Raw genomic sequence first — 24,826 nt, forward strand, 5'->3', positions numbered from 1 at the left:
CAAGAATCTCATAAATGTAAATGTAAATGTGCTGGACTTGTAAAGCGCACAGCTGCCCGTGAGCGTCCCGGCGCTTGCTTAGGGAACCCGTCCTGGTATTCCCCTGTGAGAAACCCCGGCAGGGTGTCCACAAGGTGAAAGCCAGGCATCCCACCGCGAGGGGCCGTAGTGGAGATTAAGCAAGCTATTGCCCAGAGTCGCAGAGTGTGACCCCGTGAGTTGAGTAGGCACCAGAGCGAGAATTGTCGAGTCCGTGGAATTTTGAGCCCGAGACCCGCCGAGGCGGGGAATCGAACCCTGGTCCACGGTCGATCTCAGCTTCCGGGTCTGCCGCCTCTAACCACTGAGCCACGCTTCTCCACTATCGCAAGCCAGGCGAACGGCTTTGGGTGTGGTGTCACCTCACATTCCTGCGCTCCGGTGCCACTGCACCTACTGAACTAACAAGTACCTGAACTAACAATAGCCTCGCTTCTCTTCTTTATTCATGCAACATGGTAGAAAATATACACAAAAAACTGGGGTTGACAATTTTAATTTTCCTATACCGAGACATGTTTTCCTCTGCGCCATGATTTTCCAGGCTCCTCTCACTCCCCTCATGTGACTACAGAAGTCATGTGCAGAAACCGGTGCTTTGTAAGTGAGAAATGTCCTTAAGTCAGAGGTCTTCCAACTGTGGGTGTCCCCACTGGGAGGCTGTGGCTGTGTTCCAAGGGGGACGCAAATGCCTCAGTAAGAACTTGTGAAAGAAAATATCCTTGAAGCGTAAATGTGTTTATTTAACGTGTTTCGAAGCTGTCTTCATTTACCAGTAGCACCTGAAGCACATGACGGGGACAAAGACATGATTAAAAAGACAATAATATTCTGGAACTATTTTGTGTTTTTTTTTCACCTGCGGGTAACTGCAGATAAAATAACGCATACCGTAAATAAAAAACAGCTTCAAGATAATACTTACGAAAAATCAAATGGTTAACGCAATCACCGAAGATGTCTGTGTGTGAGGCCAAAGAGTTACAGAAGTGAATATTGGTAGGCGCAGTGGGAAAAAGGGACTTGGTTATATATAGATCTATGAGGTCCAAGCCTGTAACAGAAAGCACTGTGAATGTCAATATGTAAATCATTATTTTAAAACTGTATAACACCCAGTATAAAATAGACTACTGCAGAATGGTTTAGTCAGAGCCACTGGAATTATGCTGCAGGGGAGTGCCAAATTATGCTGCAGGATTGATGAAATTATGTAAGAGGAAAAGGCAAGTGGAATAAAGTAGCATTTTTTTAATAGTATTACTTCACCATTTTGTACTTTTTAGGTTTCGCCTGGCGTCCGCTGCGCAGCAGCGTTCGCGTAGGCGAAATCTAATGTTAGAACAGTATAGGGGACTTGAACCCACCCCTTCTTCCATTGGCTAGCTCCATAAATGGAGGCTAGCCATTGGAAGACATGGTTGTCCATCACTGTTTCCCCCGTCACGACGCGAATCGTGGGCGTTTCTGACTCTTTTTTTAAGTCCCGCCCCTTGTTGCCTGGGCCGCGCTGTGATTGGCTGCCGGCCCGGGACACCCCCGTGACGTCATTCCCCTGGCCGCGCTGTGATTGGCTGCCGGCCCGGGACCTGTCTTGTTTCTTATCTTTTTGATCGATCCTTTTTACGTTTTTTTGTTTTCCAAACACCCAGATCGATAGCACACCTAAGTGTTGAAGCATTTTCGAATGCTCTGTTGATCACTATCTCACAACTCTCGTATTGCCCCCACTGATGATGTCACGTCCTGCAACTGGATAAACTGACCTTAACATCCTGAAACTATTTCCTATTGAGCTGGTATTAGTGCAAAAAAAAGTTGCACATGGCTGCCTGAGGTGCCACTGGGGTAGACTTCCATCTAGGCCCAAATGCCACCAGCTGAGTGGCAGCAAAGGGTGGTGGCAAAATATGACTGCGTATGGTGGGCACGCGTCTTGCGCTAGCCCTGCCCACTCAGCAGAAGGTGAGATTTGGAGGTTTTATGGTAGTGACTTGTAACCCGTCTGAAAGTTCTGGAAGTTTCCTTCTGGGGGCTCCGTGCCGCAGCATCTCCGAAGCCCCTTCCTCCTGGCAGCTCGCCCGCCCCCGCAGCCGCTCGGTGCAGCGCCTGGACTCCATACAGCGTCGCATCCCGGGCACCGCCGCTTCCGCTGATGGGTGGCTAGCTTTAACGACGCCGGAGCCGGGTGTGGGTGGGTCATAATCAAGCTCATATGGAATTCATTGATTCTGCTCCCCTCGAACATCTGCTCTCCGAGGGTCCCCGCTGACTCGGCTCGTCTTCTGTGCCTGGTAATGGGAGGCTGCTGGTCTCGGCCATTAATTCCATGACAGGGAGAGCGCCTCCCCCGCTCCGCAGGGGGTGATTACACCACCAGCCCCCTGCCGCAAAGCCCCGGATGGAAGTGCGTCCTGGAATGGGAGCTGCAAGGTCTGCATAGCGCCAACCAGGAGGCGTGGAGGGAGGAAGCGCTTTTGCTGTATTTGCCATGATCGCCCCAAAGGGGTTCGTGGCGCTGAAATCGCTGAGGTTTATTGTTATCGACCTTGCAAGGATAGAGGCATGAGTTGATTTGCTTGCATTCGATCTCCTGATGGTGTCAAACACAGTTACACTGATGCTTGCTGTACGTGTTATAAGTCACTGAGCCATCACTCCCCTCTTCCCCTCCCAACCCCGTGCCGAAAAGCTTGCGATGTTTTAATTTTAGATATTAAACACGTGCACATTCAACCAGCTGGCACGGAACTTACCCGCAGGTGCCAGTTCAAATCCATTCATTCATTTCCTTGTTAGGCATGCGAACCCGATGAAAACATAAACACATTTTGATATGCCTTTCGCTGTAGGAAAAAATATGACAATCCGGCTTGAAAATGAAAAATTTAATTAATGTTTTATCTGGCGGACTAAGCAGGATGTCCCAGAACAGAAAAACAGAAGCAACGAAAGAAACAAGCATTGGCAAGGTATAATGACATTATAAATAAGTACCAGCCCTGCAGCCCTACAGTACCTGCGCTTGCACAATAGGTAGATATGACAAGGCGCTCCTGCGCGTGAGAAATAAAATGTGTGAAGGTGAGCGCTCCTGTGCTCACTCAATTGGCAACAAAGGACAACGCGCTCCTGCAGGTGTGAAAATGAATGCAGGAATGTAAGCGCTCCTACGCTCGACAATATGTAGTATTGACAGCGCGCTCCTGCGCGTGTGAAATCAAACTGTAGAGTTGCAAGTGCTCCAGTGCTCATACTGTAGACCCCACTGGTACCGCTGGTCAGTACTCACTGGGCTGCTGCGGTACGCTGGAATCCAAAAGGTTTGAGCAGGCCAGCTTCGCTCGATAACAGGTGAATCCCCGATGGATACCGCGGAACAAGAAGAGAGGCTTGCAGGATAGAAATAGAATAACGCTGGAGAGAGAGGGGCGGCGAGGAAGAGAGGGGAGAGTGAATAGAGGGGAAGAGAGAGAGCGACGGGGAAAAGACTTAGAGAGGGGGGTGAGAAGATGGGAGATCGCGATAGAAACGGAAGAGATACGGAGGAGTATAGAGAGAGTGAACAAGAGAGTGAGGGGACTGGTGATCGTGATACAGAGGGCGTGTAACCCCTGGTGCAACGTTTTCAGAATAGCCATGGCCTGGCCTTTCACTTCCCCTTTCTTTGTACTGTAAATCTAGCCTCAGACCGGGACTGACAGCGGCCACCCTATTTCCCGAAGTCCATTGAACCAGCCAAGTTCCACAACAGTGCTTTCCCTTCCATGGCTTAGTATTGTGGTCTGCTCCGACTTCGCTATTTATATACTGGCCCTAAAGGCATGAAGTTGCCTAGAGGAGCGTTAATAAGGTGCATTGAATCTCCTACCAACTCGTAATAATTCCTGCCTGGTTTGTGTAGCGGCTCAATTTCTAGGGCCTTGCTCCCAATGGCAGTGAGATGGTTGGGTTGCCTCTTTTGCATCTAAAGAATGTGTGTTGGGCAGATGAGGATAAAAAAAAAAAAAAACAGTGCTTTCCCTTCTACTTAAACCTGGCGTCTCCAACAAGTGGCTTGTGAGCTACCAGTAGCTCGCTGCCTACCAATGAGTAGGTCTCTTATGTGCAGCCTACTAAACATGAAAGCCTTTGCTTGGTCGAAATATTTTTAGTTTGTCAAAATTTAAATGCATATATTTGAGACGAAAATGTGTGTGTTTTCAGAACTGACAGGGTGATGTTTGGAGAAAAAGCATTTACATCTTCAAAATAAATTTAAAGCTGTTATTTAAGTTGGAGAGATGTATCACTCATATTGTTAACTTGGTGCATGGTGACTGCTGCTATGGCTGTTATGCATAAGCAATGTAGATGCAATGCAAATGTATAGTGTTTATTTACTTTACTGCTGGCAACCCTGCCTAATGCACTGATGTATTTACTGCTGACAGTCTTTGATGGACTATCACATCACTTATAGTAGCTCGGGATACAATGCCAATAGCTCTAACTTTGGCAAAGGCGAAACCGTTGCATTGTAAATGCTTGTTATACATGGTAATGCTGTTTGGGAAAATATTTTACCTCCTTAGTACCAGTTTAACAACCAAATACAGAAATAAGCAAATGAAAGGTGACCAGTTAAATTTTGTGAAGGACTTTAATGTGTGGGAACAAGTCGTACATTTTCGTAACTTTTGATCTGTTGAGCTAGAATTTGTTTTCTAGAATCTGCAGTTTATGCACCAGATGATGGGTTATGTGGCAAATGAGGCACATCCTTAATTATGGGAAAGCCACAAAATTGCATAATTCCAGTGGTTCTGGGTTTAGTGTATAAGATAACACAAGTACTTTCACTTCATATATTTAGTAATAGGTGATCAGACTGTACCTAGTGCAAGTATTTGTAAAGGTATCCATTAATAAGACACTTTCCAGAACTCAACACTCTTATGTCACTTGTCATCATGAAACTTGCAGTGACTCCTTTAATTAAGGCTTATAATGGGTCCCAAGCTGCCCTTACGTTTGGCGATTAACCAATTGCACACATTTACATTTCTTTTAGGTAGCGGGCACCTTGTTCAGAAGGCCCATTTCTTCTTTACCTCTCTGTCCCACCTTCTCAACACATGACAGCCACACTCTGTTCCTTTTCAATTTCACCCAGAGGCACCACAAGGGTCACATTTACCGTTCAGGGTTGTATGTTTCTTTTTTTGTTAAACAAGAAGTATGTAAACTGGTTTTGTGAAATGAAAAAGAAATAAAAATAGGCACATCGGTCCCCACAAATCCTGCCCACTTCGACATGCAGATGTCCTTTTTGGTAATCTGAGGGGCTGCCCGCAGGGTCACATTCAGAAGCAGATCCCTGATCACCCAGATCCCTGGGGCTTCAGAGTAATGTCCAGGAGAACGAGAAAAGAGTGAGATACATGGATAACATCAAAGACATGGCCTATAAGAGGGGTGCTATCTAGGGGAATAACGTTTCAATCTACAAATGGACAGACATATAGGCAACATATGGAGGCTATTTTTTTTATGAAAGGACCAGCACTAACATTAATGTAGCAGGTGCAATGGCAACGGAACCAAAAGTGTGAGTGAGGCCCCTCTTTATGATTCATTTCTAGCGAAAAGTGGAGTGGAGGCCCATTATCCTTTTTTTACAAAGTTTTATATAGCGCAAACTTGACCCGACTTGCTAATATTAAAGTCCAGGTCACCCTTGTTGCACAGGGAACATGGCCCCAGCACCAGGGAAGTGGGGGCGGGGGTGGTGGCGAGATATGGAGCTTTGTTCCCTTTTTTATTACACAAAGGGGCAGACAGCCTACTTCGAGCCTCAGGCCTAGGTGCAATGGTGATGTGTAGTGGGCAGAGGATGAAGTCTGTTTTGTAGGGCAGTAGGTATAATTGATCCTGCAAGTGCAATGGTACTGAGGCCCAGTGGTGTGAGGGGCCAACTAAACCCCAAGTATGGCTGTTTTACTATGCTTCCTTGTTTGCATTAGGCCCCAGTGCACACTTGCTGTGCCAGTATTTTTGGCCTCATACCAAAGGACCAAGGGAGGTAAATATTGAAGTAGTGGAGACAGCTTAGCTTGGTCCTCAGAGAGATGACAGCAGTGGTATGGCGCAATATCAGGGCCTGTCTTTTTAACAAAGAGCAGAGGAGACTGTTTATTTTGCAAGGCAGTAGCAATCATTAGTAATGCAGGTGAAGTGACTCTAGATCCCGGGCCTTGCTAGCATTAGAGCTCAGGAAACTGTTGCTGAAAAAAGGGAATAACAACCTGGGCCCCATTTTTCTCTGAAAGGGACATAGAGTCTGTTTCAGGATTGGCATGATGGCCTGGCATAGTGGGAAAGGAAGAGGCATAAGGGCAGCATGCTACTCAGGGCTGCAGCTATCAGTAGGTATAGTTGCATTGGCGCACAGTAGAATGAGGGGCTCACAACACCCTACATATGTGGGGCAGAGTTTTTTGGTCAGTTTTTGTGCGCCATAATTGCTTTTTTATACTGCTTTCATTTAGTGCAGAATTTGAGCTGCAAAAAAAGTGCCCCTGAAATTATCCAATACTCCCAGCCCCTTGCTCTCAGCCGTACCACTCCTGCTCCCACAAGTCTTGCCATAAAGGTTTGGAGGGGAGCCGGACTTCATAACATTTTCCTTAGGGGGACTCAGAGCAGAAGAGTTTGGAGATCTCTGCCTGCAGTGAAGATTTTTGAGGCATTCAGAGGGTTACATTGAAAGAGGCCTAGTTGGGTCGTCATTATTGACTGTTGGTCCATACGTATCATCATTTCACCTTTAACATTCGTGCTTTGTTTTTCAGGTACCCTTCGGAATTTCCTTCACGAGGTAAGAGGCTTGTAAACTTTAAAAACCTAAACTGTGCTAGTTGGCGGTGGGGATAACTGGACTTTTGGCAGTTTGACTTCATCCCACAGGAGATATCTGGGTTGATGGGCTTGGTTGTTGAGCACTGATGTCTTCATGCTGCGAGTGTTCAAAGATGCCTGTCCTATGTTCAGAAGCTGACAGGCAATGAGTACAACTCTCTGTACTATCTAGGCATCAGAACATCCATATGCACTTTTTATAGTCTGCTCATATATTAGTCTAGCAACAGTTCCATGTTTCATAAATTTTATTTAATCCCAAATTGCATGCATGTCAGATTGTGCACCTGTGATTCTGCCAGGCTCAATATTTTAACATGTTTATTTTCCTCTCATTTTCTTCACGAATTGAGCTGTTGGTACGCTTACACTCTAAATGTAAAAAAATTATTTAGAAGTCAGGTCACTTTCATGCAAGTTGAGGGTGCAACTGAAAACATCTGAAAAAGGTAATTTGAAGATACAGAAAAGTGAAATCTCAAAATCTTAACTTGTGAGGAGGATTTTGACCATTCATTTTACCATAAAGCTACTGATTTAAAGAAAAATATATTTTGGTTAGTAGGTTTCGGCCCATCTAAAAATGTACTTAATGTATATCTTACCCCTTTACCTCAATTAGCGGTATCCCTAGGTGCCAAAGTTATTTCATATGCTGATGACACCCAGCTACTGTTTTCATGTGGAAAGGGTGAAGAGCTATCTGGGGATCTGATTAAAATCTGTGTAACTGCAGTCTTTTATTGGATGGCAATACATCAACTTATGTGTAATGCTGAGAAGACAGAGCTTCTCTTTTTTGGCGACATCCCACTTAACAGCTGGCAGGCCTTCTGGCCTGAAAATTCCTCTCCTCCAGGCACTCAGGATGGCACTGTGAGGAACTTGAGGGTGAAATTTGATGTCCATCTGGCATTTAAATCACAAATAAAATCTTTGGTGGGTACATGCTTCAGGGTTTTGCGTTCACTGAAAGTTCTTACACTTACTGTCTCCATCTGCAAAAAAAACTGTCATTTAGGCTCTCATTACATCCAGACTAGATTATGCTAATGTACTTTACCTGGGCCTGCTGGAATATCTCCTAGAGAGATTGCAGGTGATGGGGAACGCAGCAGCTCACCTCCTTCTGAAAGTGTACGTGAGAGTACATATATCCCCCACATGTGCAAGCCCTGCACTGGCTTCCATTTAGGAAAATAATTGTGTTCAAGGTTCCAGTGCTGACACATGGGGCCTTATATCAATCTGGGACTGTATACATCAGAGCCAGGTTGAGCTTCCATTCTCCTACCTGAAATCTGAGATCCTCAAAAAAATTATTGACAGTGAACCTGAAATGTGAAAGACTAGAATGGTAGGTAGATCTTTGGCTTTTCTTGGTGCCACTGCTTGGAACAAGCTGCTGTTAGAATTGTGCGCCGTCACCAATCAATCAGTCTTTAAAAAATGGCTGAAAACTTGGCTTTTTGACCAGGTTTGAACGATGGTTATTTAACTTATAAGCTTTGGCTACTGCGCCGGGACACTCTGAGTAGCTGCGCGGATTATAAGTCTAATTTCATTTATTCATTCAATCATAGTACTCCAGGCATTATGATTAAGGCTCCCTGTTTTCCGTTCTTGCTGATTTTTACACATAAATACAGACCGAAAACATTTATTTTCTTGTCTGTATTTATTTTTAAATGTGGATAAAAATGGAAATTGGGTTGCTTTTGGAGTAATTCTAAATAATGTCTGCCATTACTGCCAGGCCAATACCTGCGTGGATTGATAGGTAAGGGGTTAAAAAAGAAAGTAATTTTAGTTAAGAGAATTTAACAACAGTAGATCTGCACAAGGTTGATACTGAAATTGACATATTTTCATATAAGTGCATTGATTTATGTTCTGCTGATGTTCACAGCATTGAAACCGGTCTGGCTTTCAGGATTGAGTGCATATTTATCGGTTAAATAAATGTGGAAATATACTAATTTCAGCTTAATTTCTCCACAAAACACAAAATAAATATAGATATATACAGATAAAATTTGCAAACAATAAATATGGATAAATACAGACGGAAATGTCAAAAAAATAAATACCATAAAACCGGGAGCCCTAATTATGATGGAAGACTGAAAAGTGTTCGTCTACAAAACAAATCCTAGCTTTATTATAAAGACATGGAAATAATGTTTATAAAATGGGAAATTGCTCTTTGGCTGTTTTTAGCCTTCTCAAACTATTTTATGCCAAAACTACCTTAAAAATTAACCCACATGTTTTGCTCATTTCCTGCAGCATACTCTACTCAATAGCAGCTCTTGCGCAACTTGGTATTTAGGTGTGCTTCAATTTTTCATCTATAGAGAATGTTGGCACTCTAGTTCTTTGTTCTAACGCCATATTGAAACTACAGTACAGCTCTGTAGAAAAAGCAACTGTTGTGGGAAGTGTATATTTCATTAAACATTTATTTCTTACACTAGTTGAAAATTCTCTATAGTTGATCACAATTCTGAAAAGTGGTGTAGAGCCATGAAATCTATATTTTACACTAATGGAGGTTAGTTTGACCATAGAGCCTCCTTCTTTTGCGTGGACACCAAAAATAGTCATCGACTACAACACATTGCTTGAGCAAATTCAGGAGAAATAATGTAGTCCCCATATAACCACATGTAAAGTTGCCCTTCATATCGTTTGTTACATCCAAGTAATTTAAAGTGTCTGATGTACAATGTCTGCATTATCCAAAGGGAAGCTTACTTTCCAGTTGGTATTGACTAGGGGGTTGAATAGGGCCTGTGGCTTTACCTCCGAACAATAACTACCTTGTGTTTCATCCCCTCCAAGATGATAATGCTTAAATAGCATCCATTTAACAAGCCAACGCTCTCCATTGAAGGTTCAAGTGCCACTGATACGGATGTCACTTTTGCCCAGCTCAGTGGGAGGAGATTTATTGAGCTCAGATTAATGTTGACATCTGAATCGACGTTTTCAACTGCATTCTGTGCTCAGATCTCTGCTGCAGACACATGAACCCATTGAACTGTACTTACAGCCATCAAAGCTGCTTTTGTGGACACAGAAGAACTATGAAACACATGGAAAGAAGTTAAGTGTGGGAGGTCACTATGAGATCTCATGTGATGTGTAACTCAGCCCGTTCATCTTCCTTCTGCTTGTCTCGTGGGGGTTGCTGTGATGCCTGTGGAATGCCATGGGAATTCCGGGGAGGCCCGGCATTCTCGTTGTGGCGGTTGACGAGGTTGCAGGCTGGGATCCCCGCTCCTGTTGAAGAGAGTCAATAAACGTACCTTTGTTGGACTTCGAGGTCTCGGTTGTCCCCCATTTCCACGTCGATTAGATACCTGTAACTTTAAGCTCCACATGCCACCAGAAACTTTTGTACACTTAGAACTTCATTGAGTTTATAACTGCTTTGTGGTTTCGATCTTTCACTTAAACTAGCGGCTAGTAATGCCCCTCAAATGGCTCTCATCACAAAGAGCACCTTGGCAGTCCAAATGCTCCTCTCCAAGCATGAGAGATGGGAAGGATGTTCTCTGGAGATTATTGACAGGCAAGGTACACTGAAGTCCTTTTTTCGCATACACAGCCTAGAGTCATTCTGTCCATGTGCAGTGCACCTTCTGTGGTTCTGTGCATGCTCTTGGGTCATAGAGCACTCTACTCCACAGTCTCAACTCTACTAAGAGCAAACATCATCTTGTTACCTGTTTTGAACCTTAAATTAAATCAAATGGTCTACTGTAGACTCCACTCTTTGACTGGTGTTCTCCCTTCCCTAAGTGCAGTAGATTGCTCCCTCCTCCCAGTAGCTCCATGCTAGCTCCTCCTACAGTCCACTGCCCAATAATAGTCAGCAATCTCCTATTGCATGTAAACCGAAGGCCAACCGCGTCCTAGGTGGCATATGCCCCTCATCCTAATTCACTGCAAAGTACCTGATCAGCACTGTGCAGATGTCCTCACAGCTTCATAGGATGGTCTATGAAGAGCCCTCAATGATCAAAGGCACAGGATAAGTAAATGAAACTGAAATATAATTTGAATGGATGTAAACCGGCATAAGCTTTAAATTGGCACATGTGTACATTTAGCCTGAGACGAGTGTAATGATAACCATTTATAGACCACTGCTTGAATTTTTATTACAGCAATACTACTCAAACTTAATCTGTTCATCATAATCGTTTGTTGTTTAGAAGAGCAGTTTCCAGCTTGGGTCCAGGATCCAACCCAGATTTTCATGATACAGATACCCCACAACATACATTTACCTACAATAAATGCTAATGGAGCTTGTGGGTATCCCAAAAATATGGCACGGATCCTACTCTCTCGGACCTAGGGTGAACATATCTGTTTTAGAAAAACCTATTGGAGTGCTTCATTTACCCAGGATCCCATTAAACACCTCTAATAATTAGCAGACTTCATTTCAAATGGGCTCCTCTCCATTGTTGGTTTTGGGTGCCATTCATGGGCTTTCAGCCTTTAGGAGAATACGATCTTAAAATTGTTAATCTGTGGTTTAAGACAAGGGAGGATGTATGACACCTACTGATTTCTGTAGATTTTGTGGTTCTGTGAGTGTTAGAAGTGGCCGAAACACAACAGGTGTAATCAAAATATAAAACAAGGATGCATCCATCTGCACCAGTAAAAGGCACACACCTTTTATCCCAAGAAGTGAGCCTGCTTGTGAGATCCTGGTGCTCCTCATGGAAACGTATGTAGTTAATCTGCGGCCACTGATAGGCCCGCGAATCTAGCAAGTGTTGCTGGGCGTGATCTAGCTAGTGGTACTGCTGCTTTAAGAGATGCTAATGTGCCCATCTGGTGTCAATATTGTCTGAAGCCCCATCTCCGGAACGTGCTGTGACATCAGCACCGCTCCTCTGTAGCGCGGGCTACATCAGTCCTATGGCGGCCCACGGCTCACGATGAGACACCAGGGCCGATGTTAATGCCCGTAGACCGCTTCCGCCGTGGGTAGGGCGGATAATATCCCTGCCCGTGCCCCAGGCCCCTTAACGAGCAGCACCCTTGATTGTGCAGTCTCCTCCGATCACCGTCTCGCGGTGGCAGTAAATGGCGGTATGCTGCCTTCCCGCGCAGCCGGTCGTGTCTGGCAGCATGGCGGAGCGCTGCGCACAAATTCCCAGCAGGACGGCATCCTCGCATTTTAATATCGGGCCCACTGCACACTCGCTGCCTCTAATTGCATCCAAACCTTTGTTTTCTTGCTCTGCTTGATGAAGCCAGCATCTGGCGCCATTCAGCGGAGTACAATGGACAGATGTGAGCGAAATGCAGGGAAAAAGCAAACAGCCGTGCCAAGAGCCGTGTGGATTAGGGTTTTATCTGCAAAAGAGATTTAAAACAATAACCATTTTTAAAAAACACCCCTAAGTGTACACATAGATTTATTTTAAACATACGTTATTTGTATCGATCTCGGTCGCCGTTTTTACCATTACTCGCAGGGTGTCGTCGTCTAAGTCTGAAGTGGCGTATTGGTATTCTGTCATGGAATCAGCATTTCTATCTATAATTGTTAAAACAATTGACTATCCCATTTCTTAGCTTCGTCGGTGCCCTTTTCACCTTTGCCTGCACCATGTTTCGATTTTTTTGTTGTCTGAATTTATTTTGTATGTTACTACATGTTTTGAAATGGGCAGTTTTCACCTTACTGCAGCATGTACTAAACGTCTCATGATTTAATTTTAAGTGTTATGTAGCGTTTCTATTTTTGGACATCTTGACCTGGTGGAAAGAATGACTTTCAGGGTTGGTCATGGTGGCAGGTCCAATGTGGACTCTAGAGTAGTGTGGAAGCTTCTAGAGATTTACTGGGTAATATTTGGTAATATTAAAATTATTGCCAAGTGATTTTGATGTTGTTTTTTTAAACTAGCAACTGCACTTGTAACAATTCTCATAAGAAAAGGCAGCATAACAATTCTCATAAGAAAAGGCAGCATAACATTACCAAAATGTTCTGTTAAGTTTTAAAAACACTTGGCAATTTCGAGGCAGCACTGCTACTACCGGCCCTTTGAATCAACAATTAGGCTTACTCGAATCCACTTTGATTATTGGACTGAATCAAAAGGGAATTGCCTGTTTCCTAATGTATAACATCTAAAATTAATAATATATATCCCGTTCTTGGAGAACACCTCTTTTTGTGGCCAGACGTTTGACACATTTGGAATTTCCCATCTCCTAAAACCATGAGCAGAAACATAAATGTAAGCACCACCTCAGTATTTAATATTTATAATAGAGAATGTGCATGTCCCTAGTGTAATTATTACACCAAAGGAGGAGTTTCGATTGATGTTCCCAAAAAAAAGCAATTTTGATTTTCACTCGCAGGCAGACTTTTCAACATGTGAAATAGAACCATAGACTACATTACTTGTTTATCGCCGTTTTGCACTATATTGTCACAATCACTGTTCAAGTAATTCATTGTGTGTTTGTGTGTCACACTACATATGGGTTTGTGTGTTTCATAAGAAATAAGAGAGTCCACCCGAGGAAGCAACGTAAGAATAACATTGGTGTATTCATAAACAATAGTGCTGGATGTAATTGATCTGTGTCAATTCACAATGAAGTCACACACTGTTGCCTCAACTGGCCTTGCACTAGTACTAAATATCACACGGAGTATTTTTGTATAGGACTGGTTCTGACTCTCTAGCACCAGAGTGTTACAGGAATATTATACTTTTCCATAGCGCACGTGAACTCCGATAGTCCATATATGTATATTTTTCCTGTGTGCCCCACTTATAAAAATTAAAATGCTTATTCACCTCTTGCATAATTAACGGAGTGTTCCCCTACAAGTCTATCTCATTCAATATTCTAAGAGCCACCTGTCCCCCTCACACTCTTGGTTCCTATGAACCCGAATATATTTATATTTGCAAGCTTCCTATTTTACTACTTTTGAAAATCATGACAACATTGTGCCTAGTGTTTTCTGCACTCTGTTATTCACCACGGATAGCACAGCACTCGGAGACCCTGTTGTGTGGAGTTAGTGCTGTAGAAAATAATAAGTAAAACACAAGAACATTGTTCAAGATCATTTATTTAATGATTGAATCTTTTGGTTAACTGAACTGAGTGATTTGCTGGGATGTAATATATTTATGGCAGGTGTAGGAAACCTCTGGACCTTAGTCAAGGCAGTACTTTGGTGGTCACCTAAGCTCAGATACATGTATGTCAGACATACAAATACGCATACATTGTTGGTCCAATTAGATGAAGTGAGCTGAAAATACAATAGGTGATATGCAAAAAAACTATTTATTTAGGCCCAGATCTCTGTACTGGGGTGATTGTATGACATTGTTCTGCATTCTGTCCATCAATTGTTCTTTTTGCATTTGTCACCCCGAGTGGGACGGTATACCCTGGCTGATGAGGGCTGAAAGCCTGAAACCTGTCCTAGGATGCTTGTCACCAGTCCAGGGAGGACCTGGCCTGGCAGTTTGGGCTGGACTGTTCCCATTGGGCGCAGGGTCAAGACTGATTTGAATATGGCTGGGTCCAAACTGGAATGGCATGGTGAGCAAAAAAACGATGGATTTAGGCCCAGATCTCTGTACTGAGGTGAATGTATGACATTGTTCTGCATTCTGTACATCAATTGTTCTATTTCAAAGTACAATAGGTTAATTCTTTCAAAGCCAGTGGCACATTTTACTTTCTCATTACCAAGGCACCTGCTGTGTTTTTGGTCCGAATGAACACTTTTGTTTTATATTTGGCCCAACCCTGTTGCCTTGTTGAACAGTGTGTGCCAGGCTTCGCCTCAATTGGCTGTTTGAAACCTTCTTGTTGGGCAGCCTTACAGATGACAACTATTGCAACAACGCAGGAAAACCAAGCAACTGCTGAATATCTAGCCCTAAGCGCCCACACCTCGCTGCAAGAGTTTGATGTCTGTCACCACCATTTAATCTCTTTGTAAATATGGTCTGGAAGATTCATCAGCCTCTTCAAACATCTGTGGTCCTTTTTGAATGGCCTCATCTGATCTCTTCCGACTAAATCCCCAGTTATGTTATTGTTGTTTCACCATTGCGGGTATCCAGGCGCTCTGTAACAGGTGTGGGAGGGAAGTCCTGGGGGCTTACTCAAAAAGCCAGTTCTTTAGCTTCTTGCGAAAGTCAAGAAGAGAGGAGGAGGCTCTGATGTGTTGTGGAAGCAGTGGCGGCTCCTCCATTAGGGTGGGGGAGTGCCGCCTCACTGCTTTCACGCAGTGTGAGAATCAGAAAATAAAATGGTATTTTAAATACCATTTTATTTTCTGCTTCTCGCGCTGCTAGAAAGCAGGGGCATGCCTGGTTGGGGGCGGGCAGGAGGATATGTCTGGTTGGGGGTGGGTGGGCGCGTTGGGGAGGAGTGGCTTGCACTACTCTGAGTTACACGCCGCGTAACTCTACATGCCTTAGACGGTTCTTTCTTCGTATCTGTAGGTACCACTAGGACTCGCCTGCTACTTTGGATTGACTACTGCCCGTATAATATTGATTATTTCAGTAGTCTCCAGACTGCAATTACTTCGATGCTGTTCACGTTTTCATGTTAATAGTTTATTAATATCAAATTATTTTATTATTAGCCCTGAAGAAGTCTATGGTCTATATACCAAGACGAAACACGTGTTGGCGGCTAGTTTTTCTAAGAAGATTTACATGAGAATAAAGGAAGATATGAAGATCACTTACTTCTCAAGACTTATTTGAAGAACTTTATTGTCTCTTGTTTATTAGCTCAGGATATATTTTTCTATTTGTAACTTATGTGGGTTTGTTCTACATTTCCCATATTTTATTGTTGGTTGATGGCCATCATCTTATCTTTGCAAGCTTAACAGATTGGGATTTGGATTGTATCACAACCTAGCGCAACTTCGCTCAGCCATCCTTCATCTCTTGTCCAGCAGACTGAAAGTGTCTAGAAAGTTGGTGAAAGTAAATGCGGCTGTACAGATAAGCAGGGTCAGTGTTGTCCTGAGCTTTGTAGATGAGGGTGAGGAGTTTAAAGTGGGCATGCTTATGTATTGGGAGCCAGTGGAGTTCCCTAAGGTGTGGTGAGGTGTGATGTGGGCTCAGCGTGGGAGGTTGAGTTCTAGTCTGGCTGCTGTATTTTGGACGGTCTGCAGCTAGTTGGTAATCCCTGTGTACATGGTGTTTTCATAGTCAAGTTTGCTGATGATGAGGGCTTGGGTGATCGTTTTCCTGGTGTTGTCTGGTAGCACCTTTAGATTCCAGGGCACTTAGCAAGCATAAAGTTTAAGTGCAGTCTTCAAGCAGAGGCTGATCTTACCTCTAGGGTGCAGTGGGCTCAAAATCTAATACAGACGGTGTAACTGGACCCAAAATGTTGTCTTCCAGCACCCATAGTTGAAGTCGCCAACACCGATGTGGCTAGTTTTGTGCGTCACCAGAACCAGTGCTAAGTGGCCCATGACAATGTGCACATGAAGTGCCCCATTTAATGGCTGTGGCGATATCCTCTCTTTAACTATATGTTAAGCTAATTCTGGTGCATCCTGTATATCACTCTGACTCTGCTGGTTCCTCACAGTGATGAGCATTGCAGACTTCTCATACTGCCTGCCAGTGCACACCCTCACGTTTTCCAGACACTGCACAAGTGCCACCATCACGCACTGTCAAAAATTGTCAGTTTTCCTAAAAGGCCACCAGTGCGCAGTCTCCTTATACAGTGCATGCCCCTCGTAATTTCCACCAGACACAGCACTACCTCCAGTTCCTAACACTGTCAACAAGTGCCAGCTTCTGACAAAGCCTAATTGTACAGGCTCCTGCTCAAGCTCACCAGTGTATGCCCCCTCATGTTTTCCACTTGTATCTTTTCGCGACTCTTCACCAGTGCCATGTTCTCACACTTAAAACAAGCAATGACATAGCTAAAAGATCACACCTTTCAAAGGTGTGAGCTGACATTTTGGCTTTGCCACTGCTTGTTGACAGTACTTGTTGCCAGTGCTGTAGAGCGTCAGTAAAAAGATAAAAAGAAGTGCTTATTTTTTATCTAGATCATCATTGGCAAAAAGAGTCAAAATAGCTGCCAAGGCTTGTTAAAGCATGTGTCACCAGGCATGCGTGCACATATGACATTATGCTGTGGTAGCCATTATGGCTTTTTGAGTTTACTGCTTCAAGATGATGGATGGTCCATGTTGGAGTAGTAGATAAAAAAAACCACGAGAAAAGTTACTCAAAAGTGCGTTATAAAGATGGATGGGGTGGTGTGGTGGAGCAACGAAGGAGTGGAAGGAGGTGGGACGAGTAACTAAATGCTGTGCTGAGTGGTGGGAAGGGGATGTGGCCTAACAGCCAGACTGCTATCTTTGCGACTAGGAAGCCAGGTAAGTGTCCTGGCATCAGCTGAATACTGCAATTCTGGGCAATTCACTTAATCTCCCTGTGCTTAAAATTTTGTATCTGACAGTTTAATCTGGTGCTCATATAAAATGCTCCATTGTCCTTGGGCCAAGTTTGCGCTATATTAAAATTGTAACAAAAAAAATGTTGAGCAGCAAAGAGAAATTTAGGAGTTGCGGAGTTTGGGGGGTGTGCAGTTTGGAAGGAAGCAACAAATAAGTCGACTAGGGAAGGGAGAATCGGGCCCACTGTGGACAGGTTGGAGGATTAAGCAGAGCAGTAGGAGAGTGCAGAGGGAAGTGATGTGGGAGGAACGCGGCATACTGAGGAGAGAGCAAGAAAGCACATGCACTCCCATGGAGTACTGAAAACAAAAAGAAAAAAAATAGTTTGCTAAATTTAGGCACAGTGAGGATGGATATTATCCAATCAAAAGGACAGTAAAGAAGCTGAACTCCAAGGGAGGGACAAACACAAGAAATGGAAAGAAAGCCATCAAATAACAAGCATTTGCAATGCAATAGGTCTCGCAGCATTAAAGTTTGAGTTATTGGTATTGTATATGACAATGTGTTGCATTACATTTTTAGCAAAGTCTGTATTGGTGTATAAAGATGATTTGCAAGATGATAGCTGTTGCAAAATATTAAGCAATGTTGTCAATAATATTATATTATAATAATATTGGAAGTTACTGTTGTACTTATAAGCATTTTGGTAGCGCATAGTGATGTTGTGGTGCTCCTGAGTGATGCTGTGGTGGTGCCGAGTGATGCTGTGGTGATAGGATAGATAGTGAGAGCGAAAGATAGAAAGAGGGAGGGCAAGATAGAGATAGTGGGAGGCTGAGAGAGAGAGATAGAGGGATGCCAGCTGGTAATTTGCATATGACAGTTGAGTTGGTTGAGGGGCTGTGACTGAGATGACGTGACCGGCGTCTGCGTCCCTCCGCTCCTACAAGGATGTTGTGTTTAACACTTTAAATAAAGGAGCCTTGTCATCACTGCTGCCTGGTGTTTCTCACTTAACAATGGCGATGAGGTCAGGAAAATAACAACACCCCGGAGATAAAACCACGCGTGAAGGAACATTCCACCAAGAAGATAAAGATTTATTTAATGAAAGTAATCACAACTAAGATAGACCGATTTTTGATGAAGTACGATCGTGAAGGAACTTACAAAAGTGTGTTCTGCCATTTATTTCAGTATTATCCTTGTACCTTTGTTTGGTACCCTTTTGTAACATGCACACGTCACTTTTCTCTTGTATCACACTTTTTGCTCCTCTCACATTTTGTTTGTTTTCGATGCTTGCACAAGTGCCACCATTGCCTACGTAACGTTTGCTCTTGTGTTTGAGTGTCTGCCATTTATTGCAGTATTATACCTCTACTTGTCCTTTGTTTTCTCTTGTAACCTGCACAGATGGCACTTTTTCCTTATGTAATGCACCGTTTGCTACCTCTTGTGTTTTGGCTGGACACTATTGTCACTTTTGCGTCATGTAATGTAACGTTTGCTTTTGCAATGTGGTCACTTGTAATGTGTGCGCCATATGTGGAAAGAGTTGGCCTCAGACCTGTCACCCGCCGACGTGTGGAAACTTCTCTAAAAAACACCTCACACTTGGCGCTCTTTTTGTCGGATTATCGGCTGCTCGCACGTCATCTGCACTCCCTCCCTGGTACAATGCTGCGTGCCTACTGTCATGTGAGGAGCTGAGAGGAGCTTTTACTGCTCCGGCTATTGTATCTCGCTGGGCACTTTTCAGAGCCGCCATCGTGCGGTGTTCAGTAACAACTGAAGTGATTGGCCACATACTTACACACAAATCACACAGGATATCTGAGCACCGAGCAACAGGCAAGCCGCCTGAAATGAAACCCCTTTGTCAACATTTGTCACCGAATGATACGTGGTTGTAGGCAGGTGCCTCCTCGCAAGCAGGATGTTAGGGGAAATTCTTGTTGCAGCCGTATGAGATGTGACCTAACAGCCAGAGCTGCCGACTTTGCCACAGGGGAGTCGGGCCCCAGGCCCGTCACGGCTCACCAAACGCTGTTTCTAGGTAAATCACTGAATCTCCCCATGCCTATATATTACAAAAATATATATATTCATAAAAAATTAATTTAACTTTGTGTAAGCCAGAGTCAGGTTGTAGATGGTTAATGAAGTGCTGTATACAAACGCATGAATACATTACAAATGGGCCGGCTGGGCCTGCCATGGCCTGGGGCAGAGGCTGGTGTCGGCCTCAGTTCGCCTACCTTTGAAGTGCGTCACCATCACTGTGTCTCTTCAAGGGCTGGGGTCCGGGGCTTGGCCTGGGCCTGGGCGCTGCTGTCGCAAGTTCACTGTGGTGTGGGGCCTGGGTGGGCGGCAGCGCCGGCAGCAGCAGTGTGACACACGATGAGTCAGCAGTGTGACACACAACGAGTGTCACGACTTAAGAGTCCTCCTTCCAACCTCCGCTCCTCTACAGCTGTCAGTCACCGGCCACAGGCACCACCACTATCATCACCGTCACCACCGCATCGACCATCCACCCGTGCCTAAAGAGAGCGTGCTCAGGTGAGGTCAGCCCCCCACATATATGGGAAGCTTGCGGGGGCTGACCAACAACTGCTGCCCAGGGCCGTCATTGGTAGCGTTTTCGTGCGCTACACGAATGACGGCCCTGGGGGATCCCCAAATTGGCTAATTTACAGAGGCAAATGGCTCCAGGCCATAATGTTGCAAGCAACAATGCTAGGTGGTGACCTGGGGGGGGCGTCCACGTACAGCGCGCATGTGCGGAGGGAGTGTGTGTGCACTGTGCAAATGAATTACAGTGACAAGCAACCACTCCAGATAAGATAACAAGCAAGAATGTAGCAAGGACTGAGCTAGGCCTCATTGATGGATGCCAGACCTCGCTTCTGCTCGTGTGAGTTAGTGACTGTGTGCGAAGCGCGATGCGCTTTGAGAGTATGTGTGACTGTGATTGTGGGCGTACCAAAAATGTATGTGTTCTTTCTAATGTATGCATGTAAAGCGCTCCAATATCTGCTGATCGAGCTTGCACCATATAAAAAAGCAAAAAAATATATAAACAACTCACAGGGCTTTTACTGGTCGGCGGCAGATTAAACTAGACAAACATGTTAACCGTGCTTTACACGTCGAGCCAGAGGTAACAAGTTAAACAGACGTTCTGGCAGACTCCGTAATGACAATCAGATGAAGTCTTTTGTTTTTTAAATCCTACATCAAGAGCCCCGTTAAAGAGAAACGAAAGTACCTAGTTTCAATAAAATAAAAGATGCAATCAGTATTAATCCGACGTATGTGCGCCCTCTCCTTGAATCCTAATGCCACGGGGAACACTGCATGCTCGCAAGCCCGTGTGCCTCTGGCAGTGAGGAGGAGGAGGAGGGTTGCTGCCGGGCTCACACACGCCGCAGGCTCAGACTCCCCCTGCATTCCAGAAGGCGTGCGTCGCGATCCGGTCCTTTCTGCCATGCTGTCGGCAGAAGTTCACGCGCGCAACGTTATCCTATGGGACAACGCGGCGCGCGGCCAGGTCTTGTCTCCACATTTCAGCTCGTTGTGGGCTGAGACGACAACTATAGTTCTCTGGCGAGAACGCGCTTCGCGCGTTACTAGCCGAGACCTAAAAAGGAAACAAATAAGACAATCAAGAAAGACAAACAATCATGAGGAATAGGCTTACTTAAACCCCACTCAAAGTATTGGCTTTGTACACAGCAGGTCTTTGACCACAGGCGAGACCTAAACTGCCAACTTCACACAATGCCACTAGTGCGTATGATCAGTCTTAGCGTAATTATTGTTATTATTATTGTTCTTGTTATTAGTATTCTTAAACACATTAGTTCCCACTTGTTCTTGCTCTTTGTTTTCCTTTTTTCCACCACTCGCTCCGTCCTTTCTACTCTCCCACACCACGTCATACTCTATTAGGTTTTTTATTTCCTCTGCTGAGCCATCCCTTCTTTGTAGCGTCCTCCTTTCCAAGCAGTGGTTTTTCATCCTAATCTCTCTTCTCAGTGTCCAGGAGTCACAAGACTGTCCTTGCCAGCTGTGCACAGGCAAGCAATCGGCTGTGTAGGCATCACGAAGCACCTGTTTTTAAGGAGGAGGGAATTCAGTAGCGTACCGCTGTTAGTTGTAGGACTCAAGCAACTCATCTTGGACCAACCTCGTTTTCACCACTTTGTTATTAAATGCCCATTGTAGGAAAGTGCCCTTTTGCATGGTTACCCCCCAAACTTTTTGCTTGATATCTGATGCACTTTGACTGAGTGTGCACTTGGTGTCTGCCAATCACGTTTCTAGTTGCCTGTGTTCTTTCCCAAAAATGTACCTTTATTTCCACAATTGGCATAACCCTGGCCCACATATAAGTCCCTTGCTAAAGGTCAACTAGTACCATGGGCCTTGTGACCAGAGAGGGTCTTTGAGGGTGGCAGCATGTATTGTGCCACCCTCAGAAACCCCTCACCTAAAACACACACTGCCATTGCATACTGTGTGTTTTTGGTGCAGACGAAACCGAAGAGTCGACATGGCAAACATCCCTATGTTCCACTGCCTTTGGCATGGGTATGTCACCCCTCTAGCAGGCCTCACAGCCCTAAGGCAGGGTGCACTATACCACAAGATAGGGCATAGCTGAATGAGCAATTTGCCCCTACAGTTTACAAGTCCAATCTTAGACATTGTAAGTATAGTGAAGCCATACTGAGTACATGGGCTGGGAGTTTGCCATTACAAACTCCACAGCTCCATGAGAGTTTCACTGAATGCTGAGAAGTTTTGTATCAAACTTCTCAGCACAATAAACCCATACTGATGCCAGTGGTGGATTTATCGCAAAGTGCAGTCAGAGGGCATCGTAGAGATGCCCCCTGAAAAAGACCAACCCCCCGTGTTTAGCTGACAGGTCTGCACAAGCCTAGCACACACTGTTTTTGACACCCCCACCCCCACCCCTGAGGTGAGAGCCTTTGTACTTTGTGGGTCAGGAACAAAGCCTGCTTGGGGTGGAGGTGTTTCTCACCTACCCTCAAGCAGGAACAATATTCAGGGCGGTGAGCCTCAAAGGCTTCCTGCCCTTTGTTATGCTGACCAGGGCCTCTCCAGCTGGTGGAGATGCCCGCCCCCCCCCCCTTACCAAGCCCCACTTTTGGCTGCAATGTCAGCGAAAATAAGTATCAGGAGATGTGTGTCCCCCTTTGCCAGGACCAATGTTAAGGTATCCCGGACCGAGGTGACCACCTCCTTAGAAAATCCTGCATCTTGAATGGAAGGATTTTAGGCAATCCGGTTAGGGGATGCCCCCCTCCCCAAAGGAAGGGGACACACTAAGGGTGTAGTCACCCTAAAAGGCAAATAGCCCATTGGCTACCAGCTGCCAGTACCTGTAACACTCTTAAATTCAGTACTAGGGGGAACCTTGATCCTCAGATTGCTGCGAAGTAGGAAGAAAAGGACAAAGAAGACACCCTGCAGCCAAGCCTGAAGATAACTACTGATTTAGCCCCAGCCTTACCGGCTTGTCTCCTACTCAAAGAGCCTGCGAAGAAGACACCTGTTCTGTGGCCAGCGACTTCCAGAACCCGAGGAAAACTGCTCATGTTTCAACAAAGGCCAGATGGCCCGATGACAGCAGCCCTGTCCAGAAGAAACCAACTACAAGGACTTTGGATCCAGCTGTAACCGCGATCCCTGCCCGCTCTGCACCGGACGCCCACGGTCTGTGTCTGGGGGGCTCACCTGTCCAGGGAAGTCTCCCCAGCGATCCTGCTCTGAATCCAGCGCTGGCGGACCTCACCTGTCGCCCACGAATATGCATGCAACCTCATCTTGAAGGTTCCCCCTGACTGCAGCCAGCTCCGGTAAAGAAAATTAGACACCAAAGGACACCCCTGCATCCTCCGCCCCTGACTTTGGGGAGCCCAGCCCTTACTTCAACATCTCAACCTACCAGTGGCTTCATCCAGCCTCCTGGTCCGAGCCTGCAGTTTCTTTGTGCAACAGAGATTTCGCACTGAAAACCATTGGGCGCACGCTGCTGATTTGTACCCTGCACCCCGCCCGCCCCTGTGCTGATAGTGGCGTATTGTTGGTGCTACCTTGTGGGCTCTCCTGTGCTTGCTTTATGTGCCCTGAAACCGCAGCTACCTACCTGTAAGCCGCACCACTTGTGGGTGACCCCAGTCTCCATTGACTAACATTGGTCCCATTGACTTCTGCACCTGGAGGCCTAGTGCAGCTTCTGGTGCAGGACCTACCTTGATCTGACCCTTGCTCAGTGTTGGTCCAAACCCCCGAAGACTGGACGTGTAAGTACTTACTTGTAACTGCATATAACTGTTTTACTTCCATGGGATTACATTGCATTTCTGCCTAGTGCCCAAAATGTCTATCTTTTACATTTGCTACGTTTGCTATTATTTGATTGACATTATCAAAGTATTGTTATACTACTGTAAAGTATTTGACTGTATATTCAAATACATACTGTGTTTAAAAAGCAGTACTATTCTTTAAAATGGTTACTTACCTGCAACTGAGTTCCTCTTGCTTCTAAAATACAATAAAGGAGTAATACATTTTTAATACAAAACAATTGGTCTTGGATTCAGTCTTTGAGTGTGTGTAATCCTTTCTTGCCCGAGTGTGTACAACAAATGCTTAACACAGCCCTCTGATAAGTCTAACTGCAACTCGTGCCCCCAAAGACTTTGGTGCTGCTTCTGAAATGTGTTTGGAACCAAACATATGAATTGCTTGAACAACCTTAACAAAACTTTACTATATAAAAGCCCAAACTATTGTCCGTGTCAATGGCCAGAGCTTCATTTGAGCCAGTGTTTGTCAGTGTGGGTCAACAGAACTCATTATTGGGGACCAGCATTTATTTTTTCACATTTGAAATTTACTGAGAGCAAGAGAGTGAAAAAAACACAAAGTGGAAAAAACACAGCGGAAGCGAAAAACGAGAAAACCGTCACCAAGGGAAAGCAGGAATCTGCAGGAGTGCCATAAAGTGGCAGGGAGTATCTGGTAGTGGATTACAGAGGCTTGAGGTTTTTTTTTTTTTTTTAAACGGAGGTCTGCCACCTGGCCAGCCTACCTTCCCATGTGCATGTTGTGGTTTGAACTGAAAGCAGCCGGCTTTTAGAGTACATCGTGTTCAAGTCACTTAGCTTTTGTCTCACACGTTACTGGTTTAGAGACAGGGTGAAGGCACAAAGGGAAGGGATGGAAGGGAACTTGTAGAAAGTGGTTGGGGGTAATGCAAGGGTTAAACTGGTCACGAGAAATTGAAATCTAGATCAGCAGGAGTAATCGAAGTAAAGATAGGAAGAGGAGCACAGGAGGAGGAATGGAAGTAACAATGAAATGGGT

General features: G+C 44.9%; 1 protein-coding gene across 1 annotated transcript in view; it reads left to right on the forward strand.

Annotated features, from left to right (window-relative positions):
• The window catches only part of SKAP1 (src kinase associated phosphoprotein 1), a 1,469,988-nt gene that overhangs the window by 160,056 nt on the left and 1,285,106 nt on the right, over nucleotides 1-24,826 (forward strand). Inside the window, exon 3 of the mRNA XM_078645553.1 lies at nucleotides 6,873-6,898. Within this exon, the coding sequence (XP_078501679.1) occupies nucleotides 6,873-6,898 (26 nt within the window). The remainder of the gene's footprint in view (nucleotides 1-6,872; nucleotides 6,899-24,826) is intronic.

The sequence above is a fragment of the Lissotriton helveticus genome, chromosome 5_1, assembly GCF_964261635.1.
Source record: "Lissotriton helveticus chromosome 5_1, aLisHel1.1, whole genome shotgun sequence".
NCBI lineage: Eukaryota > Metazoa > Chordata > Amphibia > Caudata > Salamandridae > Lissotriton > Lissotriton helveticus.